This window comes from Rhinoderma darwinii, chromosome 3, assembly GCF_050947455.1.
Source record: "Rhinoderma darwinii isolate aRhiDar2 chromosome 3, aRhiDar2.hap1, whole genome shotgun sequence".
In the NCBI taxonomy this organism is placed as follows: domain Eukaryota; kingdom Metazoa; phylum Chordata; class Amphibia; order Anura; family Rhinodermatidae; genus Rhinoderma; species Rhinoderma darwinii.
In genome coordinates this window covers 8,109,147-8,131,990 of record NC_134689.1, presented here as the reverse complement: position 1 = coordinate 8,131,990, position 22,844 = coordinate 8,109,147, and the positions used below count along the sequence as shown (strand labels likewise).

General features: G+C 40.1%; 1 protein-coding gene across 1 annotated transcript in view; it reads left to right on the top strand.

Moving 5' to 3' along the window:
* The first annotated feature begins 6,486 nt into the window (after positions 1-6,486).
* The window catches only part of SYN3 (synapsin III), a 162,285-nt gene continuing 145,927 nt past the window's right edge, over positions 6,487-22,844 (top strand). Inside the window, exons 1-2 of the mRNA XM_075855825.1 lie at positions 6,487-6,574; positions 21,441-21,597. Coding sequence (XP_075711940.1) covers positions 6,531-6,574; positions 21,441-21,597 — 201 coding nt within the window. The 5' untranslated portion in view covers positions 6,487-6,530. The remainder of the gene's footprint in view (positions 6,575-21,440; positions 21,598-22,844) is intronic.

Below are 22,844 nucleotides of genomic sequence, written 5' to 3'. Positions count from 1 at the left end.
CAATAACAGGCTGCAGCGGTCACATGTACTGCCGCGTCATCCAGGGAGGTCGGGCTGGATGCCGAAGGAGGGACGCGTCACCAAGACAACGGCCGGTAAGTATGAATTTCTTTGACTTTCACAAGGGAAAGTGCTGTCCCTTCTCTATCCTGCACTGATAGGGAGAAGGGCAGTACTTTTACCGCAGTCCGTAGCAGCTAGTCCGCATCAATTTACTGCACATTTTGTGCAGATCCGCAGCAGAATCTGCAAGGCAGATTCTGTGCGGCATTGATGCGGACAGTTGCGGAGGAAATCCGCCACGTGTGGTCATGCCCTTATAGTAGTTATATTCTTGTATATAGGAGGCAGCATTATAGTAGTTATATTCTTGAATATAGGGGGCAGTATTATAGTAGTTATATTCTTGTATATAGGAGACAGCATTATAGTAGTTATATTCTTGAATATAGGGGGCAGTATTATAGTAGTTACATTCTTGTATATAGGAGCAGTATTATAGTAGTTATATTCTTGTATATAGGGGCAGTATTATAGTAGTTATATTCTTGTATATAGGGGGCAGTATTATAGTAGTTATATTCTTGTATATAGGGGCAGTATTATAGTAGTTATATTCTTGTATATAGGAGCAGTATTATAGTAGTTATATTCTTGTATATAGGGGAAGTATTATAGTAGTTATATTCTTGTATATAGGAGCAGTATTATAGTAGTTATATTCTTGTATATAGGGGGCAGTATTATAGTAGTTATATTCTTGTATATAGGAGGCAGCATTATAGTAGTTATATTCTTGTATATAGGGGGCAGGATTATAGTAGTTACATTCTTGTATATAGGAGCAGTATTATAGTAGTTATATTCTTGTATATAGGGGGCAGCATTATAGTAGTTATATTCTTGTATATAGGGGGCAGGATTATAGTAGTTACATTCTTGTATATAGGAGCAGTATTATAGTAGTTATATTCTTGTATATAGGGGGCAGTATTATAGTAGTTATATTCTTGTATATAGGAGCAGTATTATAGTAGTTATATTCTTGTATATAGGGGCAGTATTATAGTAGTTATATTCTTGTATATAGGAGCAGTATTATAGTAGTTATATTCTTGTATATAGGGGGCAGTATTATAGTAGTTATATTCTTGTATATAGGAGGCAGTATTATAGTAGTTATATTCTTGTATATAGGGGCAGTATTATAGTAGTTACATTCTTGTATATAGGAGCAGTATTATAGTAGTTATATTCTTGTATATAGGGGGCAGTATTATAGTAGTTATATTCTTGTATATAGGAGCAGTATTATAGTAGTTATATTCTTGTATATAGGAGCAGTATTATATTAGTTATATTCTTGTATATAGGAGGCAGTATTATAGTAGTTATATTCTTGTATTTAGGAGGCAGTATTATAGTAGTTATATTCTTGTATATAGGAGGCAGTATTATAGTAGTTATATTCTTGTATATAGGGGGCAGTATTATAGTAGTTATATTCTTGTATATAGGGGCAGTATTATAGTAGTTCTATTCTTGTATATAGGGGCAGTATTATAGTAGTTCTATTCTTGTATATAGGCGGCAGTATTATAGTAGTTATATTCCTGTATATAGGGGCAGTATTATAGTAGTTATATTCTTGTATATAGGAGCAGTATTATAGTAGTTATATTCTTGTATGTAGGGGACAGTATTATAGTAGTTACATTCTTGTATATAGGAGCAGTATTATAGTAGTTATATTCTTGTATATAGGAGGCAGTATTATAGTAGTTCTATTCTTGTATATAGGGGGCAGTATTATAGTAGTTATATTCTTGTATATAGAGGGCAGTATTATAGTAGTTATATTCTTGTATATAGGGGGCAGTATTATAGTAGTTATATTCTTGTATATAGGGGGCAGTATTATAGTAGTTATATTCTTGTATATAGGGGCAGTATTATAGTAGTTATATTCTTGTATATAGGGGGAGTATTATAGTAGTTATATTCTTGTATATAGGGGCAGTATTATAGTAGTTATATTCTTGTATATAGGGGCAGTATTATAGTAGTTATATTCTTGTATATAGGGGCAGTATTATAGTAGTTATATTCTTGTATATAGGAGGCAGTATTATAGTAGTTATATTCTTGTATATAGGGGGCAGTATTATAGTAGTTATATTCTTGTATATAGGGGGCAGTATTATAGTAGTTATATTCTTGTATATAGAGGGCAGTATTATAGTAGTTATATTCTTGTATATAGGAGCAGTATTATAGTAGTTATATTCTTGTATATAGGAGCAGTATAATAGTAGTTATATTCTTGTATATAGGAGCAGTATTATAGTAGTTATATTCTTGTATATAGGAGCAGTATTATAGTAGTTATATTCTTGTATATAGGGTGCAGTATTATAGTAGTTATATTCTTGTATATAGGAGCGGTATTTTAGTAGTTATATTCTTGTATATAGGGGCAGTAGTATAGTAGTTATATTCTTGTATATAGAGGGTAGTATTATAGTAGTTATATTCTTGTATATAGGGGGCAGTATTATAGTAGTTATATTCTTGTATATAGGGGCCGTATTATATTAATTATATCCTAGTATATAGGGGCAGTATTATAGTAGTTATATTCTTGTATATAGGGGCAGTATTATAGTAGTTATATTCTTGTATATAGGGGGCAGTATTATAGCAGTTATAGTCTTGTATATAGGGAGCAGTATTATAGTAGTTATATTCTTGTATATAGGGGGAGTATTATAGTAGTTATATTCTTGTATATAGGGGGCAGTATTATAGTAGTTATTTTCCTGTATATAGGGGCAGTATTATAGTAGTTATGTTCTTGTATATATGAGCAGTATTATAGTAGTTATATTCTTGTATATAGGGGCAGTATTATAGTAGTTATATTCTTGTATATAGGGGCAGTATTATAGTAGTTATATTCTTGTATATAGGGGCAGTATTATAGTAGTTATATTCTTGTATATAGGAGCAGTATTATAGTAGTTATATTCTTGTATATAGGGGCAGTAGTATAGTAGTTATATTCTTGTATATAGAGGGTAGTATTATAGTAGTTATATTCTTGTATATAGGGGGCAGTATTATAGTAGTTATATTCTTGTATATAGGGGCCGTATTATATTAATTATATCCTAGTATATAGGGGCAGTATTATAGTAGTTATATTCTTGTATATAGGGGCAGTATTATAGTAGTTATATTCTTGTATATAGGAGCAGTATTATAGTAGTTATATTCTTGTATATAGGGGCAGTAGTATAGTAGTTATATTCTTGTATATAGAGGGTAGTATTATAGTAGTTATATTCTTGTATATAGGGGGCAGTATTATAATAGTTATATTCTTGTATATAGGGGGCAGTATTATAGTAGTTATATTCTTGTATATAGGGGGCAGTATTAGGGCGGGTTCACACATAGCGGAATTTCACTTAAATTCCGCTGCGGACACTCCGCAGCGTTAATCCGCAGCGGAGCCGTTTCTCCATTGACTTTCACTTTAATTTAGCAGTGTTCGTTTACACGATGCGTACAATTCCGCTGCGGAGCATAGGCTGCGGAGCGGAATTTGGTGTCCGCAGCATGCTCTGTCTGTTGCGGAGCAGTGGCGGACTGGTTGCGGACTCATGGCGGAATTTCTCCATTGACTTCAATGGAGAGTCAAAATTCCGCAATGAAGTCCGCAGATCTTATGTGTGCTGCGGAGCGTATTGTTTTTACTACCATGACATTTCTTCATTCTGGCTGGACCTATGTATTTCTAGGTCTACAGCCAGACTGAGGAAGTCAATGGGGCTCCCGTAATGACGGGAGCGTTGCTAGGAGACGTCTGTAAATAGTCACTGTCCAGGGTGCTGAAAGAGTTACGCGATCGGCAGTAACTGTTTCTGCACCCGGGACAGTGACTACCGATCTCAATATACATGTATCTGTAAAAAAAAATATAAGTTCATACTTACCGAGAACTCCCTGCGTCTGTCTCCAGTCCGGCCTCCCAGGATGACGTTTCAGTGTAAGTGACGGCTGCAGCCAATCACAGGCCAAGCACAGGCTGCAGCGGTCACATGGACTGGAGCGTCATCCAGGGAGGTCGGGCCGGATGCCGAAAGAGGGACGCGTCACCAAGACAACGGGCGGTAAGTATGAATTTCTTTGACTTTCACTAGGGAAAGTGCTGTCCCTTCTCTCTATCCTGCACTGAATAGGGAGAAGAGAAGCACTTTTCCTGCAGTCCGCAGCGGCCAGTCCGCATCAATTTTCTGCACATTTTGTGCAGATCCGCTGCAGAATCTGCAACGCAGATTCTGTGCGGCATTGATGCGGACAGTTGCGGAGGAATTCCGCCATGTGTGGTCATGCCCTTATAGTAGTTATATTCTTGTATATAGGGGCCGTATTATATTAATTATATCCTAGTATATAGGGGCAGTATTATAGTAGTTATATTCTTGTATATAGGGGCAGTATTATAGTAGTTATATTCTTGTATATAGGAGCAGTATTATAGTAGTTATATTCTTGTATATAGGAGCAGTATTATAGTAGTTATATTCTTGTATATAGGGGCAGTATTATAGTAGTTATATTCTTGTATATAGGGGGAAGTATTATAGTAGTTATATTCTTGTATATAGGGGCAGTATTATAGTAGTTATATTCTTGTATATAGGGGGCAGTATTATAGTAGTTATATTCTTGTATATAGGAGCAGTATTATAGTAGTTATATTCTTGTATATAGGGGGCAGTATTATAGTAGTTATATTCTTGTATATAGGGGCCAGTATTATAGTAGTTATATTCTTGTATATAGGGGGCAGTATTATAGTAGTTATATTCTTGTATATAGGAGCAGTATTATAGTAGTTATATTCTTGTATATAGGGGGCAGTATTATAGTAGTTATATTCTTGTATATAGGAGCAGTATTATAGTAGTTATATTCTTGTATATAGGGACAGTATTATAGTAGTTATATTCTTGTATATAGGGGGCAGTATTATAGTAGTTATATTCTTGTATATAGGAGCAGTATTATAGTAGTTATATTCTTGTATATAGGGGGCAGTATTATAGTAGTTATATTCTTGTATATAGGGAGCAGTATTATAGTAGTTATATTCCTGTATATAGGGAGCAGTATTATAGTAGTTATATTCTTGTATATAGCGGGCAGTATTATAGTAGTTATATTCCTGTATATAGGGGGCAGTATTATAGTAGTTATATTCTTGTATATAGGCGGCAGTATTATAGTAGTTATATTCTTGTATATAGGAGCAGTATTATGGTAGTTATATTCTTGTATATAGGAGCAGTATTATAGTAGTTACATTCTTGTATATAGGGGGCAGTATTATATTAGTTATATTCCTGTATATAGGAGGCAGTATTATAGTAGTTATATTCTTGTATATAGGAGCAGTATTATAGTAGTTATATTCTTGTATATAGGGGCCAGTATTATAGTAGTTATATTCTTGTATATAGGGGCCGTATTATATTAATTATATCCTAGTATATAGGGGCAGTATTCTAGTAGGAAGCTCCTTGTACAAAACATGAATTTTGCGTTACTAATAATAGGGATTGAAGCTGCTCTTTCATAGAAATGAAGACAAGTGTTGTGTGTACGAGCGTGTAACTGTAAGTAAATTATTTTAGGATTGGGAGATTTGGTTTGGAAAAGCTTTTTTTTGGTGAATTTGTTCTGACTTGTTTCTGCTTTTTAGTGACCAGTTCGACCTAATCTGTCACTGACTTTGAATGTCTGTATTTCGATCAAACCTCTCAGAAATCAAAGTGGAGGTCCTCGGAGCCGCCTGTGGTGCAGCGTTCGCCTTTGATCTGGTTGTGTAGTTTATGGTGATGGTGTTGACATGTGAAGTCGTCCAGCGCTGTCTGTAGATGTAGATGATTCTGCACAGAAACGACTGGAACCGGAAAAAAATAAATCAGGAATTGCTAAATTTAGCAGCCAGCAGGAAACCCTCTTACCAGGTTGAACACGTGCCTTTCCTGTGAAGGCCGAGCAGCTGTAACAGGACAGGACTTATTATTCACTGTCCGTACAGAACTTATATTTTTCACTTTAAAGAACATTTTTTTATATTTTTCCTACTAATTGAAGTTCTTAAAGGGGTATTCCGGCCAAAAACTTTATAACTTACCCAGTGTATAGGTGATCATTGTAGTATTGGTGGTGGTCCTACCACTGGGAACCCCACCGATTGCTCAAACTAGCGGAGGGGTTTGTGCTTTTTCCATCAATCCAATAGACTTTAAATGGCGCGGCATTCACAACCACTGCTTCATTCAAACTCCTTCTAGCCCCCGGCTAATCGGTGAGCAGGAATTGGGAACTTGGGACCCCCGCTATAGTGATTAGTGGGGGAGATTTACCATTTAGGATAAAAATGACAACATATTTCTATCTTTTTGTAGGCTGAGTTTTCCGAGCTGAACCTGGCATCATACGTGAGTGGCGGCTGTATGGTGGATATGCAAGTCATGAGGAACGGCACCAAGGTGGTCAGGTAGGTAAAGCCCTAGAATGGTCACATTACATCTTTGCTGTTTTTGTACCAATTCAGAGTCATTTTATGCTGTTTGCACCATTCACGTGAATAGCTCCTTTTAGTTGTCCTTGGACAGCAGTTAAGCTTCACCCCATGACGCTGGAAAATAGCTTCTCACCTATACTTCTCCGCTCTTATGAACTTTCTCAGCCATTCTGCAGGCACCACTAGGGGGAGCTGTGGAGCTTACTGCATACAGTTTATACATTGAACTCTATGATAACACAGTATGCAGTAATCTCCTAAGCTCCCTCTAGTGGTGGCTGCAGGCAGACAGAATTTACTGGGGTTTAGAGCTCGGTATCGGAAAAATGGAGCACCAATCATAATAAAGATATATTAAGAAACTAATCAGCACATAATACTGGATCTAAAGATAGCCTGATATTAAAAAGTGGACATTTCCTTTTAGAAGTTGGAGGGGGTCCGATCCCTCTCAGTCCAACCCTACTTTGCTTCATTACTGTTAAAAGTTTTTTTTATTCCATATTGATTTATTTTTCTTTACTCCCGTCATATACAACATACTAATTTACTGGAAAATTGTTCTGTACTCTGAGAAAGACAATAAATGTCCTGCCGCTATAAAATGCCTGCCCTCCAGAGCTGCGCTCATGTTAAGATCTTTATGTTACTAAAGATGTGATGCTTTTATAACAGTCGTAACTCGTATCCTTTAAGAGTACCTGCTACTCACACAGTGGAAGGTGCCATGCTGTGTCCTGATTCAGTCAAGGGCATATCTATAAGGGGTGTAGAGGTAGACATTGCACCCAGTCCTGGTGCCTGAGGGGGCATTAAGACCAAATAAGAAGACACCAGTATTAAAAATTTCTGGTTTACCCCAACACGGTCCCCACACTAGGACGGGAGGACCAGTCGATTGTTTCCCTCACCCTCTTGGAGGACAGGACGATAGCGTGCCAACATCTGCCTGTGGAGATCGTGGGTCCTGGCTTGTTGCAAAACTTCAAGATTAAGGTGATGCTCAATTCATCAAAATTATTATATGATGGGCGTAGAGATCTTCCGGGCTAAAACGCCCCCTACATACTGTACCGTATGCCCTTTGAAATAAGACGTATTCAGGTCACCCTGGGATTTTTTTTCAAATAATAATGCAGAGACAATGTATGGAAACATAAACTATCTGAGATACTTGTCTTGGTCCCTCAGGGGAAAGATACTAGTTTGGATACCACCACAACTTCCCATTGTTAAGAAGTTAGATTATAAGTCTGTGCCCTTCTTGTCTTGGCTCAGAATGTGCCACATCACCATGATCTCCATGCCAGGTACCCCTGCCACTTTAGAAGTGCCACATTTTAAGATTGGTGGCCTTAAAAATTAAGTATCGGCACCACTTTTTGAATGCCATTATAAATCCCTCCAAAAAAATTCAATCAGACACTTGTATGCGAGACCTTCTTCCATTGACTACTCACGCGAGGACGTGTGACTAATTACATGGGCAAAATCACAACCCACCCCGAAAATGGCTCCTTTGAGGCGCTGTCTCTTCTCGGTGTAGTTCAGACCCTGTACTAAAGTTTGCCAAGCTATGAAAATCCCCGGAGCAATGGAGTCCGGCTCTTTTTTGGAGACTCCGTTCTTTGACTTCACCACTTTTACTCCTAGAAGAAAGTAATCTCATGTCATCTGCCATTGTCCCGTGAACCCATGATCACAATGTGGGCACCATTTACCATAACCTACAACCCACCTTCTCTTATCATCGCCGGCCTTGGTTTGCGTCCCTCAAAAAAGGTGACATCACACTGGTGAAATGACATTCGTACGACGAGTGGCATGACATTCGTGGAGCAACTTCACCCACAGCTTAGCCAAAGGAACCGGCTAACAATAAGTTAACAAGCCTAATAATTTCAGCTGGTCCCAGACGGAGACCTCTGCAAACCCTTCATTATGTTGTCCTCGAAACCAGAAGATGGAATGTCTCCTAATATAGGACTACTAGCCCCGGGGTCCTGTACATTCCAGTGTAAGCCTGTCCCCGCATGTCTGCCCGGCACGTCACCCCCCCATAGTGTTTTCTCAGCTGCACATTTAAGTAACGAGTCCTGCGTTTGTTTCATCCACCAGGTAGGTCCCTCTGTGTCCCACCACCGTGCACACTTGGCCACCATATGTCCTTTTTGCCTGGCACTCAACTAATTGCAATGTATCAGCAGGAAGATCCCATAGTAATTGACTTGACCCCAGATTTGGAGTGCTTGGAATTCCTCCCTCTCCTGTCCTGCTAACTTATTATATCCCGGTCATTGACTTGTGACATTGAATTGTGGCCATTATTGCTCCTACTGAGGTTGTCACTTTGATCGGACGGGCCAAAAATGAAGTTTTTTGCTCATGAGGGATTCTGAGTCTTCTTATCCAATCAGAAATGGCGAGAGGGATCACACGTCGGATCATTCTGGTTCCAGGGTACATTATTGAAAAAAGATTTTCAGGAGCAAATCTACAAATGGGTTCTCCAGAGCTATGTCAATAAAGTATATTGAGGTCAGGGGGTTGATCTCAGGGGCCACCTGTTATGATCCTGACCGGAGAAGTGGATCCTTGAGCCAAAATCAGTTTGGCGCTGGCTAAACTGGGGTGCGGAGTCCAAGGAATTTCCCAGTTCTTCACCCTTAAGGCCCTAAAAAGAGGTACAGACTTTTCAGGTCAGATTTCTAGGTCGTGGTCCTCAGAGTAGTCACCGATCGGGTATGCTGCTGGAACAGCTGGGATAAGACAGTGTCATGAACAGAACCAGGGGTCGTTATACAACAAATCAGAGGATGAGGCGAAGCCGTAATCAGAGGATAAGCCAGGGGGATAAAACCAGGTGGTCGGACTACAGGTACCAGGTGACAAATCTGAAGGAGCAAGACGAAGGCACAATCCAGATGTAAGGCTAAGGTCAAGGTCTGGATCAGGTCAAAAGGAAGAAGCTAAATCGGCAGGCAGCGGTATCAGGCTGGATTCACTCTTACTGAGGCTGCTGGGATAGATGTCATCAGTGAGCGCCGGTATCTACAGCAACCCGATGCGGCGACCAGCTAAGAGCAGGAGTGCTGCGGCTATAAAGAGTCACGGGAGCCAGCGGAAGACCGTCACCGGCTCGGGTAGTAGTAACACCACAGCTGCAGGTAGGGTGTGATGGCATAGGCAAATGATTCCAGCCATGCCCCCCCCCCCCCACCCCCCAGACATAGCCCAAGTTGGAGTACGCTGAACTTCTTGTTTAAAGACTAGTACAGATAGCCAGTAGAAATACTGCCCAAAACAAATCAGATCACTGCTTATTTTCTAACCTGTACTCTACTCTGTACACTTATACTAACATATACTGCCTGAATAACAGTACCAAACGTTCTCCAAATAACAGTACCATAAAGTTTTATTATAAATTATACTGTCATAAGCTGCCCATATAATATTGTCACACAGTCTCCAAATAATAGTACCATATAGCACCCAAACATTACTGTCATACAGTCTCTAAATAATAGTACCATATAACACCCAGACATTACTGTCATGCAGTCTCTAAATAATAGTGCCATATAGCACCCAAACATTACTGTCGTACAGTCTCTAAATAATAGTGCCATATAACACCCAGACATTACTGTTATACAGTACCTAAATAATAGTGCCATATAGCACCCAGACATTACTGTTATACAGTCTCCAAATAATAGTGCCATATAGCACCCAAACATTACTGTCGTACAGTCTCTAAATAATAGTGCCATATAACACCCAGACATTACTGTTATACAGTACCTAAATAATAGTGCCATATAGCACCCAGACATTACTGTCATACAGTCTCCAAATAATAGTGCCATATAGCACCCAAACATTACTGTCGTACAGTCTCTAAATAATAGTGCCATATAACACCCAGACATTACTGTTATACAGTACCTAAATAATAGTGCCATATAGCACCCAGACATTACTGTCATACAGTCTCTAAATAATAGTGCCATATAACACCCAAACATTACTGTCATACAGACTCTAAATAATAGTACCATATAGCACCCAGACATTACTGTCATACAGTCTCTAAATAATAGTGCCATATAGCACCCAGACATTACTGTCATACAGTCTCCAAATAATAGTGCCATATAACACCCAAACATTACTGTCATACAGACTCTAAATAATAGTACCATATAGCACCCAAACATTACTGTCGTACAGTCTCTAAATAATAGTACCATATAGCACCCAAACATTACTGTCGTACAGTCTCTAAATAATAGTGCCATATAACACCCTGACATTACTGTTATACAGTACCTAAATAATAGTGCCATATAGCACCCAGACATTACTGTCGTACAGTCTCTAAATAATAGTGCCATATAACACCCAGACATTACTGTTATACAGTCTCTAAATAATAGTGCCATATAACACCCAGACATTACTGTTATACAGTACCTAAATAATAGTGCCATATAGCACCCAAACATTACTGTCATGCAGTCTCCAAATAATAGTGCCATATAACACCCAGACATTACTGTCATGCAGTCGCTAAATAATAGTGCCATATAGCACCCGGACATTACTGTCATACAGACTCTAAATAATAGTGCCATATATCGCCCAAACATTACTGTCATGCAGTCGCTAAATAATAGTGCCATATAGCACCCAAACATTACTGTCATACAGTCTCTAAATAATAGTGCCATATAGCACCCAGACATTACTGGCATACAGTCTCCAAATAATAGTGCCATATAGCACCCAGACATTACTGTCATACAGTCTCTAAATAATAGTGCCATATAATGCCCAAACATTACTGTCATACAGTCTCTAAATAATAGCGCCATATAACGCCCAAACATTACTGTCATACAGTCTCTAAATAATAGTGCCATATAACACCCAGACATTACTGTCATACAGTCTCTAAATAATAGTGCCATATAACACCCAGACATTACTGTCATACAGTCTCTAAATAATAGTGCCATATAACACCCAGACATTACTGTCATACAGTCTCTAAATAACAGTGCCATATAGCACCCAAACATTACTGTCATACAGTCTCTAAATAATAGTGCCATATAGCACCCAGACATTACTGTTATACAGTACCTAAATAATAGTGCCATATAGCACCCAAACATTACTGTCGTACAGTCTCCAAATAATAGTGCCATATAGCACCCAGACATTACTGTCATACAGTCTCTAAATAATAGTGCCATATAACACCCAGACATTACTGTCATACAGTCTCTAAATAATAGTGCCATATAACACCCAGACATTACTGTTATACAGTACCTAAATAATAGTGCCATATAGCACCCAAACATTACTGTCGTACAGTCTCCAAATAATAGTGCCATATAGCACCCAGACATTACTGTCATACAGTCTCTAAATAATAGTGCCATATAACACCCAGACATTACTGTCATACAGTCTCTAAATAATAGTGCCATAAAGCACCCAAACATTACTGTCATACAGTCTCTAAATAATAGTGCCATATAACACCCAGACATTACTGTCATACAGTCTCTAAATAATAGTGCCATAAAGCACCCAAACATTACTGTCATACAGTCTCCAAATAATAGTGCCATATAACACCCAGACATTACTGTCATACAGTCTCTAAATAATATTGCCATATAGCACCCAGACATTACTGTCATACAGTCTCTAAATAATAGTGCCATACAGTACCAAATAGCAATGCCATATTATAGTACCAGATATAGTGACTACAATATCAGTACCCATATAGTAGAACTAGTCATATCAGTGCTCATATAACAGTGCCAGGCATATAAACGCCATATGATAAAGCCAACCACAGTGCCCATATAATACTGCCTACTATAGTGCCTAAATAATAGTACCAGCCCTAGAGTCCCTATGATAATATTTGTAACATTGCCCACATAATAGTGTCAAACACAGTGCCCATGTAATAGCATCAAATACAGAGCACCTATCATACTGCTTGCTATAGAGAGCTTTGGGCACCTGTTATATCAGTACCACGTGATTTGGGTAACACAGACTGGATATCATTGGTACTGCACCTATCAGATTGGTACATTTGGTGGGCATGTTGTCCTAGGGTACCCTGGAGGTTTAGGACATTTGTATGGGGTAAAATTCGACATTCTCCGAGCACCAGTTCGTTTCTAGGATGTTTGAGTTTGTTTCTAACCTGGCGTCCTGAGGAGAGGGGCCTCATGGATGACGTTTTTTCAGGCTGTTTAATAACAGTATGTCAGCGGTGAGTTAGTGCAGCTGTCAGGAAGGAAATTATGTGAGATGCCACTGAATATTCATCACATTGATGGAGTCGGCATGAGAAAACAGGTAGTTACTGGTCAATGGTAAATGTCTCGGACAAGGTCTACACCCTGTTTATACTGTTCTACTCCACATTCATGCAAGAATTCCACTTAAAACGCAAAGGCAGCGTAAGATCTGGTGTAGGGGCCTTCATCCTATGACCATATAATGCACAAATTATAGACTTGTCTAATAGTGTCCACATAACACCGCCATACAGTGTCAACATACCACCATAGGGTACCCAACACATGCTGCCATACAATGTCCATATAATACCACCACCACCATACAGTGTCCTTATAATACCACCATACAGTGCCCATATAATACCACCATACTGTGCTTATATAATACTACCATACTGTGCCCATATAATGCTACCATACAGTGTCCACATAACACCACGATACATTGTCAACATACCACCATATCGTTCCTAACTATTTCTGCCATATGGTGTCAACATAATACCACCATTCAGTGTCTGCATAATACCATCATACTGTGCCCATATAATACCATCATACTGTGAACACATAATATTGCCATACAGTGTGAACATATCCCAATATATACACTAAAAAATAGAAAAATGAACACCGCTAGGTAATACTTCAATAATGAAGGGAAAAAAAAACCACTGAAGATATACAACTCTTTATTCACCCACAAGCCGTAGGGTACACAAAAATCTAAAACTGTTAAAAAAACAAGATAAAAATACTGTGCCTATGTAATACTACCATACTGTGCAAACATACTACTGCAATACAATGTCCACATACCACCATACAGTGCCTGTGTAATACTACCATGCTGGGCACACATAACACTGTAATTCAATGTCCACATACTACCATACTGTGCCAATGTAATAACAACATACTGTGCACACAAAATACTGCAATACAATAATCACATACTACCATACTGTGCCAATGTAATGCTACCATACTGTGCCAATGTAATACTACCATGCTGTGCACACATAATACTGTAATACAATAATCACATACCACCATACTGTGCCAATGTAATACTACCATACTGTGCCTACACAATATTGCCATAGTGTCCAAATTCCACCATACAGTGCCCAACAATTACTGTTATACAGTGTTAATATAATAACACCATACAGTGCCCAAATAATACTTCCATACAGTGTTCAAATAATACTGCCATACAGTGCCCAAAAAATACTGCTATACTGTGCCCTAATAATACTGCCGTACAGTGCCCAAATAATACTGCCATACAGTGCTCAAATAATACTGCCATAGAGTGCCCAAATAATACTGCCATACAATGCCCAAATAATGCTGCCATACAGTGCCCAAACAATAATGCCATATAGTGCCCAAACAATACTGCGATACAGTGCCCAAATAATACTGCGATACAGTGCCCAAACAATACTGCCATACAGTGCCCAAATAATACTGCCATGCAGTGCCCAAATAATAATGCCATACAGTGCCCAAATAAAACTACCATACAGTGCCCAAATAATTCTTCCATACAGTGCCCACATAATACTACCATAGAGTGCCCACATAATAATACTTCCATACAGTGCCCAAATACTGCAATGCAGTGCCAAAATATTACTGCCATACAGTGCCCAAACAATACTGCCATATAGTGCCCAAATAATACTGTCGTACAGTGCCCAAATAGTACTGTCTTACAGTGCCCAAATAATAGTGCCATACAGTGCCCACATAATACTACCATACAGTGCCCAAATAATACTACCATACAGTGCCAAAATAATAGTGCCATACAGTGCCCACATAATACTACCATACAGTGCCCAAATAATACTACCATACAGTGCCCAAATAATAGTGCCATACAGTGCCCACATAATACTACCATACAGTGCCCAAATAATACTACCATACAGTGCCCAAATAATAGTGCCATACAGTGCCCACATAATACTACCATACAGTGCCCAAATAATACTAGTATCCAGTGCCCAAATAATACTGCTTTACGGCATGTACAGTAGATAATAACTCCCTGCAGCGCCAGTGTTAACAGTACTTTACAGTGACTAGATCTGCTGTATTGTTCGCTATATTGTGGCCCTAGGGGCTCCTTCACAGCTGAATGCACATTTTTGAGATGCAGTTTTGTAGCCCCCAGGTTTTGATGTCATGGGATCATTGTTTTATTTACATATTTTATATACACATGGATTGCTAATTGTCTGCTACATCTCAATGCCAAAAATAGCACTATTTTTTATACTTGACCCCCCCCACCTTCCTTTCCATCATACCACAACCCAGACTGCAGTGTTTCCAGCCCTTGGATGATGCACTGATATAACACATCATGTACTCCTTAGCTGCTCGGGCCTGTAGGTACCTGACTCGGGAATTTGTTCTAAAATAACCCAGAAATTTCCATTGGTGCCGAGCGTGAAAATGAAGGGTTCACAAAATAAACAGAACACACAGGAGAACAAGAGAAAGAAATGAGATGCCGGCAGCGGGTGGAGGGATGAAACCTTCACAATCTCCCTCAATGACTCCGCTGTGCTGTAATAAGATTAGAATTGAAACATTTTTCCCAAATATCTTTAGCTAGATGGCGCTAAAGCTACATAAAATATCATTACTCCATAGGTGATTTTTACCTGCCTTTTCGTCAGTGTTGGCTAAGATCAGTGACTCCAGCATAACTGCACTTTCTATTGGAGTCTGAAACACAACTCTTTCCCTTCCCCCATGCTTTACACTGCAGCTCTGCTTTTCGATATTGGCTGCTGTGTATGAGTCTCAATAAGGAGGAGGAGCCTGGAGTTCTGCTATAGCTTCAATTAATTTCAATGGACAAGAATTATACACACATGGCTACCTCTCCACTGTATATGGGGTAGGTGACCCCCTCGGTGGTACTCTTTTTCAAACCCATTTTTTACCTCTTACCCCACTGTCAGGGCATGCTAGGGGTTGTGGTTGGAGACCACTAGTCTAAAGTTTGTCTACACTATTTTTCAATGGTTCGGTCCAGAAATGGCGGCTTCCAATGTGCGAGGTCCCTTTAAATTCTGTGTAAGATGACCTGAAATTAATTTTCTATTCGGCCATGGAAACCATCAACAAGCAGGATAGCTGCTGTTGTTAGTGATTTTATTACTGCCGTAGCTTCACGTCAGTTATGGCTTCTGAAAATGTCCAGGGCAGCTTAACCTGTACCAGCATAGCTGGACAACCCTTTGCAATGAAAGTGCTTAAAGATCCGTCAACATCTTATTGCTGATGGTTTCCAGTCATTTGAAAAAAATAAAAAATAAGACAAAGCGGTAATGAAGATATACTAAAAAAATGGTGGCAAAGATCGGGATGTTAATCCTGCCTTTAAACTCTTCATGAGACCTGAGTACATGTATAGATCCTGTAAGATAAATACATGCGTGGCCCGTGTCAGGACGTACCTCTCATGGCTACATTATTAATGTAAGTCGGGGAGCAGCTGGAAGTCTAGCGCAGTCTCATGCCCCCGGGCTGTTATAATATGTTATATTACAAGTTCGGTATTGTAGAACACGGCCCATAAATAACCCCCAGAGTCACGTAGCAAGGGAGGGAGACCACACCTGGACCAAGGAGGCCTCCATTGTGGGGGTTTGCTATCTCATAATTTGGGGACCTTTAGGACATCAGGGAGTAATAAATATGATCAGTTTCAGGACCATAATGAATTTCAGCAACACTAGAAAGCTTTCTGGGAATACAGAAAACAATAAAATGGGTGGAAATACTGTAATAATTCTGCCGACTTCCGAGCTGAAATCTACCAGCATTTCCTGCTGGTTCAGTGTCTGCGCAGAGCTTGCTCTGGTAATTTGCATTTTGGGAAGTGTTGTCTTTGCACAAAACGCTGTACAGTCATCTCATGTAGGAAAATCTAACAGCCCTCGCGCATTAAAGGGGTTTAGCTATGCTGCTATGTGGCGTGAATGATGACAAGCTTACTGACTGTTTTGAATGACAACCAGCAGACTAGTGAGTGCAGCTCTGGAGTATAATACAGGATGTAACTCAGGATCAGTACAGGATAAGTAATGTAATGTATGTACACAGTGACTCCACCAGCAGAATAGTGAGTGCAGCTCTGGAGTATAATACAGGATATAACTCAGGATCAGTACAGGATAAGTAATGTAATGTATGTACAAAGTGACTCCACCAGCAGAATAGTGAGCGCAGCTCTGGAGTATAATACAGGATGTAACTCAGGATCAGTACAGGATAAGTAATGTCATGTGTGTACATAGTGGCTCCACCAGCAGAATAGTGAGTGCAGCTCTGGAGTATAATACAGGATGTAACTCAGGATCAGTACAGGATAAGTAATGTAATGTATGTACACAGTGACCCCACCAGCAGAATAGTGAGTGCAGCTCTGGAGTATAATACAGGATGTAACTCAGGATCACTACAGGACAAGTAATGTAATGTATGTACACAGTGGCTCCACCAGCAGAATAGTGAGTGCAGCTCTGGAGTATAATACAGGCTGTAACTCAGGATCAGTACAGGATAAGTAATGTAATGTATGTACACAGTGACTCCACCAGCAGAATAGTGAGTGCAGCTGTAATGGCAGGGGGGTAGGGAAACAGACAGTGAGCCCTAATCTACCCACCACTCAGTCCCTGCCTACTTGCAACGACCCGCCCTGGGCGACGGTCCCTACGCTCAGTAGGTGCACGACAGACAAACAGACAAGGGGACACAAGCAAAGGGAAATGGGGCAGTTGCCCACGGCAACACCGTGAGCAACAAGAGAGGTGAACGAGCCGAGTCAAACCAGGAATGTACGAGGTACCAAACGCAGAGCAGGAGAGCAGTCAGTAAGCCGGGGTCAGTATGAAGCAAGGTCAAATAGCTAGGAGCTGCAGCAAGGCCAGGAAACCACACGAGAAGAATCACAAGCAAAGGAGGAACAGGAAAGGCAGGTATAAATAGACAGAGGGCGGGAGCTAGCTCCATCTGGCCAGGCTGCGATAGGCTCTCCCACTCCTAAGCCTGCCATCCTGAGTGGTGGAAGATGGAGTCCGTCTCAGAGACATAGAACCAGGTGCAGACTGATTACCCATGGGCGTATACACAGAAGTTGTGCCTGGCAGATCCTTTACAGCAGCTCTGGAGTATAATACAGGATGTAACTCAGGATCAGTACAGGATAAGTAATGTAATGTATGTACACAGTGACTCCACCAGCAGAATAGTGAGTGCAGCTCTGGAGTATAATACAGGCTGTAACTCCGGATCAGTACAGGATAAGTAATGTATGTACAGTGACTCCACCAGCAGAATAGTGAGCGCAGCTCTGGAGTATAATACAGGATGTAACTCAGGATCAGTACAGGATAAGTAATGTATGTACACAGTGACTCCACCAGCAGAATAGTGAGCGCAGCTCTGGAGTATAATACAGGATGTAACTCAGGATCAGTACAGGATAAGTAATGTAATGTATGTACACAGTGACTCCACCAGCAGAATAGTGAGTGCAGCTCTGGAGTATAATACAGGATGTAACTCAGGATCAGCACAGGATAAGTAATGTAATGTATGTACACAGTGACTCCACCAGCAGAATAGTGAGTGCAGCTCTGGAGTATAATACAGGATATAACTCAGGATCAGTACAGGATAAGTAATGTAATGTATGTACACAGTGACTCCACCAGCAGAATAGTGAGTGCAGCTCTGGAGTATAATACAGGATATAACTCAGGATCAGTACAGGATAAGTAATGTAATGTATGTACACAGTGACTCCACCAGCAGAATAGTGAGTGCAGCTCTGGAGTATAATACAGGATGTAAATCAGGATCAGTACAGGATAAGTAATGTAATGTATGTACACAGTGACTCCACCAGCAGAATAGTGAGTGCAGCTCTGGAGTATAATACAGGATGTAACTCAGGATCAGTACAAGTGAAGATAAGGTGGTAAATAATTTACATATACATACCTCAGACATCCTGCGTTCACGAGCCGATAAGTGGGCAACGTGGAATAAAAACTGTTATCTGGAAACTGTTAACAAGCAGGATAACTCCTGCTGTTAACAGATTTTGTAATGGCTTTATGTTCATTTTGGTTATAGATTATGAGAATGCCAAAGATAGCCCTTCCATTAGCACATGAAGATCCAAATAGTTGAAGACTATGGACGCTTTGGGTGGTCATATCTACTTGAGCCAACCAGTCATGTAGCCCATTCATAGTAAGACACCATTATGCACATCGCGTACAAAAAAGAAAAGAGTAATAAGAGAAGATCTGTCAAGGACAGCTTGATGACTGTTTCCAGGTATCGGCAAGAGTTTTTTTTTGTCCTGAAAAACATGTGGGGGAAAAAGCAAAAAAATTACACAGATGCTGGAGTATACATCCCCTGACTATGGAGCCAAAGTTCATCATAGGTGGAGTGCCACTTTAACCAGTAACAAATTTTCACCCTCAGAACTGCAGGGGCTTTCTTGCAGCAGACTGTCCTGTCTGCCTCCGCCCGGCCCCCGTCTTACCTTATGCACATGGAATTTTTTGGTGTAAACTATGAGTTTTATTACCATAGTAAAAAAGAAAATTGCGCCATTATCTCGCCTTCCGCATTCTTCCTCCGGGATTTTCTTCTTTCTCACAGGATCTGAGGCTCGTTCAGTAAGACGTGGACGAGATACAAAGGGTTTCAAAGGAAACCTAAGATCCCAGCATCATAATAGGGGGAAATGAAGCAACCTATGAAGAGAATTTCCACCTTAAAAATCCCTAGTAAATAAAGGTAGCTTGAGTCACCCAACTTTCCACAGACCCTGAATGACCTATAAATCTGCATTGCTATGGACAGTTACATTCCTTATTCAATATATCCTACTGCTCTGCCTGTGCAAGTGTCAGTCTTCATTACAGTAATAACATTCTGTTCAGGATGAGCAACCATATAGTATCCTTGAGTTGTCTCATTCTGGGAAAGCTGGGTGACCACCAAAACTCCTACATTTAATTTTCCAAGACTACCTTAATTTCTCTCCCTACTCTACTGCTGTATAACTAGACATATTTACCATTCAGGATCCTGAATGAGACCTTTTAGTATTATGTCTAGCCCCTGGTTTGTCACCCAGCTTTTCTCAGACCCTGAACGGCCTACAAATCTGAATTGCTATGTCAGTTACATTCCTCATTGTGTCTATTTATCCTAATGCTCTGCCTGTGTAAATGTTAGTTTTCATTGTAGTTCTGCCATGCTAGAACCAGAAACCTCAGGCTAAATTTTTTACCTTCTGGGAAAGCTGGGTGACAACCAAAACTCCCACCAAAGCTCTCACTCAGCTTACCAAGATTTCCCGAAATTCTCTCATTCATTTACTCCTGCATTGTTAGGCAAATTTAACATTCAGGAGCCCTGTCTTTTAACATTTAGCTACTAGTTTGTCACCCAGCTTTCTACAAACCCTGAACGGCTTATAGATCTGCATTTTTATGGATGGTTACATTTCCTATTCTGTTTATCCTACATCTCTGCCTGTGTAAGTGTCAGTCATCATTGTAGTTCTGACATTTTGTTCCTGAATCAGGGAGCCCTGGATGAACACTCCAATATAAATACCTATTGTCGCCGTTACAGCTCACGATGCGTTGTCATCCAGCTTTTCCGGAATCCTGAAACCTGCTTGATTATATAGTAGTACAAAAGATATCATTCATACGTCTGAGAAAGTTAGATGACAACTACTGTGTGAGTGGTATTTGATATCACCCAGCTTTCCCAAGAGCAGATATAACTACCAAACACCTGTATAGAATTTATAGGGGATTTTTTTGATTGACATTATGTGGGCGCACGGATAGTGAAGGGTCTGTGGCACATTCCAGGATCTATAAATCTCTACTTTATTTCAGCTCAGCCTTGGTATTTCCTCCAGGAAATGTCAAATTCCTAAATATTCCACTTCCTGACTGTCTGCTCCACCTGCAGAATCCGAGCGGCTGCTGTTTATAATGTCCCAGAAAGGAGAAGGGGGGGGACTTGATAAATCTCCCATCAGACTGTCGGAACCAGGACCCAAAAAGTGACTTTTCCTGTAATGACCTTATGACCTTATTTGTCATGGGTGTTGCCCTTTAAATGGCGCCGCTCCAGTAGCCAGCGCCAGATTGACCGAGATTATGACTAAAGTGCATATTTCTCTTCTCCAGACGTCCTCCACCCAAAGTAGTCTCAGGTTATGTACAAGGTCAATACATGAAGATGGGAGAGGAGCAGGAATAGGTCTGATGTATGCAGCTCCTCTGCATCATCATGTGCCAGTTAAAGGGGAACTCTACAGCGTTTCATTGGGATATATAGTATATGGGTTGAAGTCTGAAGTTGTGGGGTTTCTTATTTTCAGCCCTGACCCTACTTCACTTTACTCCTCACAGATCCTTCAAGCCAGACTTTGTTCTGATCCGACAGCACGCGTACAGCATGACGCCTGGAGAGGATTTCCGGAGCCTGATTTTAGGGTTACAGTACGGAGGGGTCGCAAGTGTCAACTCCCTCTACTCCATCCACAACTTCTGCAGCAAGCCCTGGGTGGTAAGTGGGTACTGTATCTTTAAAAAAAAAAAATGAAATATAGATAATCCAGTATAAAATGGGCTGGAAAGGTGCCGGATTATCAGATTTTTGGGACTATCGGTTACCAAGGACTTTTGAAAAGTTAAAGCAGCAGCAAAATGCAGAAAACTCATAATAAACATAATGTTTCCCTTTCTGGAACTCAATGGCTGCTAATAGTGATCATGGCGGAGGGGGGTCCCATTCAGCTACCCCTTAAATCCCCCCCTTCTCTATGCCCCCACTTCATGGTAATTTACAGACAGTTTCAGAAGTGACAGACGGAAGGAGTAACACATGTCTGCAGGATCAGACTACACAAGGATTTTTTTGTAGTCTGTTACCATGGACACAACACTCTGCATAGGAGCTGCACAGAAAACAGGTTTATTCAAGACCATTTGCAAAGTTGCTTATTTTTATTTTATTTTAGATGCAGTTACATTTTTTTTCCAAAAGTGAATACACCCTTTAATGATACTCAGAGCTGAAGAACAATGAAAATAACCTTTTGTCACAGAGCCCTTACCAATTGTTATAAAGTTTTACAGCCTGTATTATACTCCAGGGCTGCATTAACAATTCTGCAGCCTTCAGAGCTGAAATCTGTATAGAGATTGCTCTGGTGATTTGCATTCTGGGAAGTGTCATCTTTACACCAGGCAGTTTAGAGGTATCTGAGGTAGGAAAATCTCTGCAGTATAATACAGGATGTAACTCAGGATCAGTAATGTAATGTATGTACACAGTGACTCCACCAGCAGAATAGTGAGTGCAGCTCTGGAGTATAATACAGGATGTAACTCAGGATCAGTACAGGATAAGTAATGTATGTACACAGTGACTCCACCAGCAGAATAGTGAGTGCAGCTCTTGAGTATAATACAGGATATAACTCAGGATCAGTACAGGAGAAGTAATGTAATGTATGTACACAGTGACTCCACCAGCAGAATAGTGAGTACAGCTCTGGAGTATAATACAGGATGTAACTCAGGATCAGTACAGGATAAGTAATGTATGTACACAGTGACTCCACCAGCAGAATAGTGAGTACAGCTCTGGAGTATAATACAGGATATAACTCAGTATCAGTACAGGATAAGTCATGTAATGTATGTGCACAGTGACTCCACCAGCAGAATAGTGAGTGCAGCTCTGGAGTATAATACAGGATGTGACTCAGGATCAGTACAGGATAAGTAATGTAATGTATGTACACAATG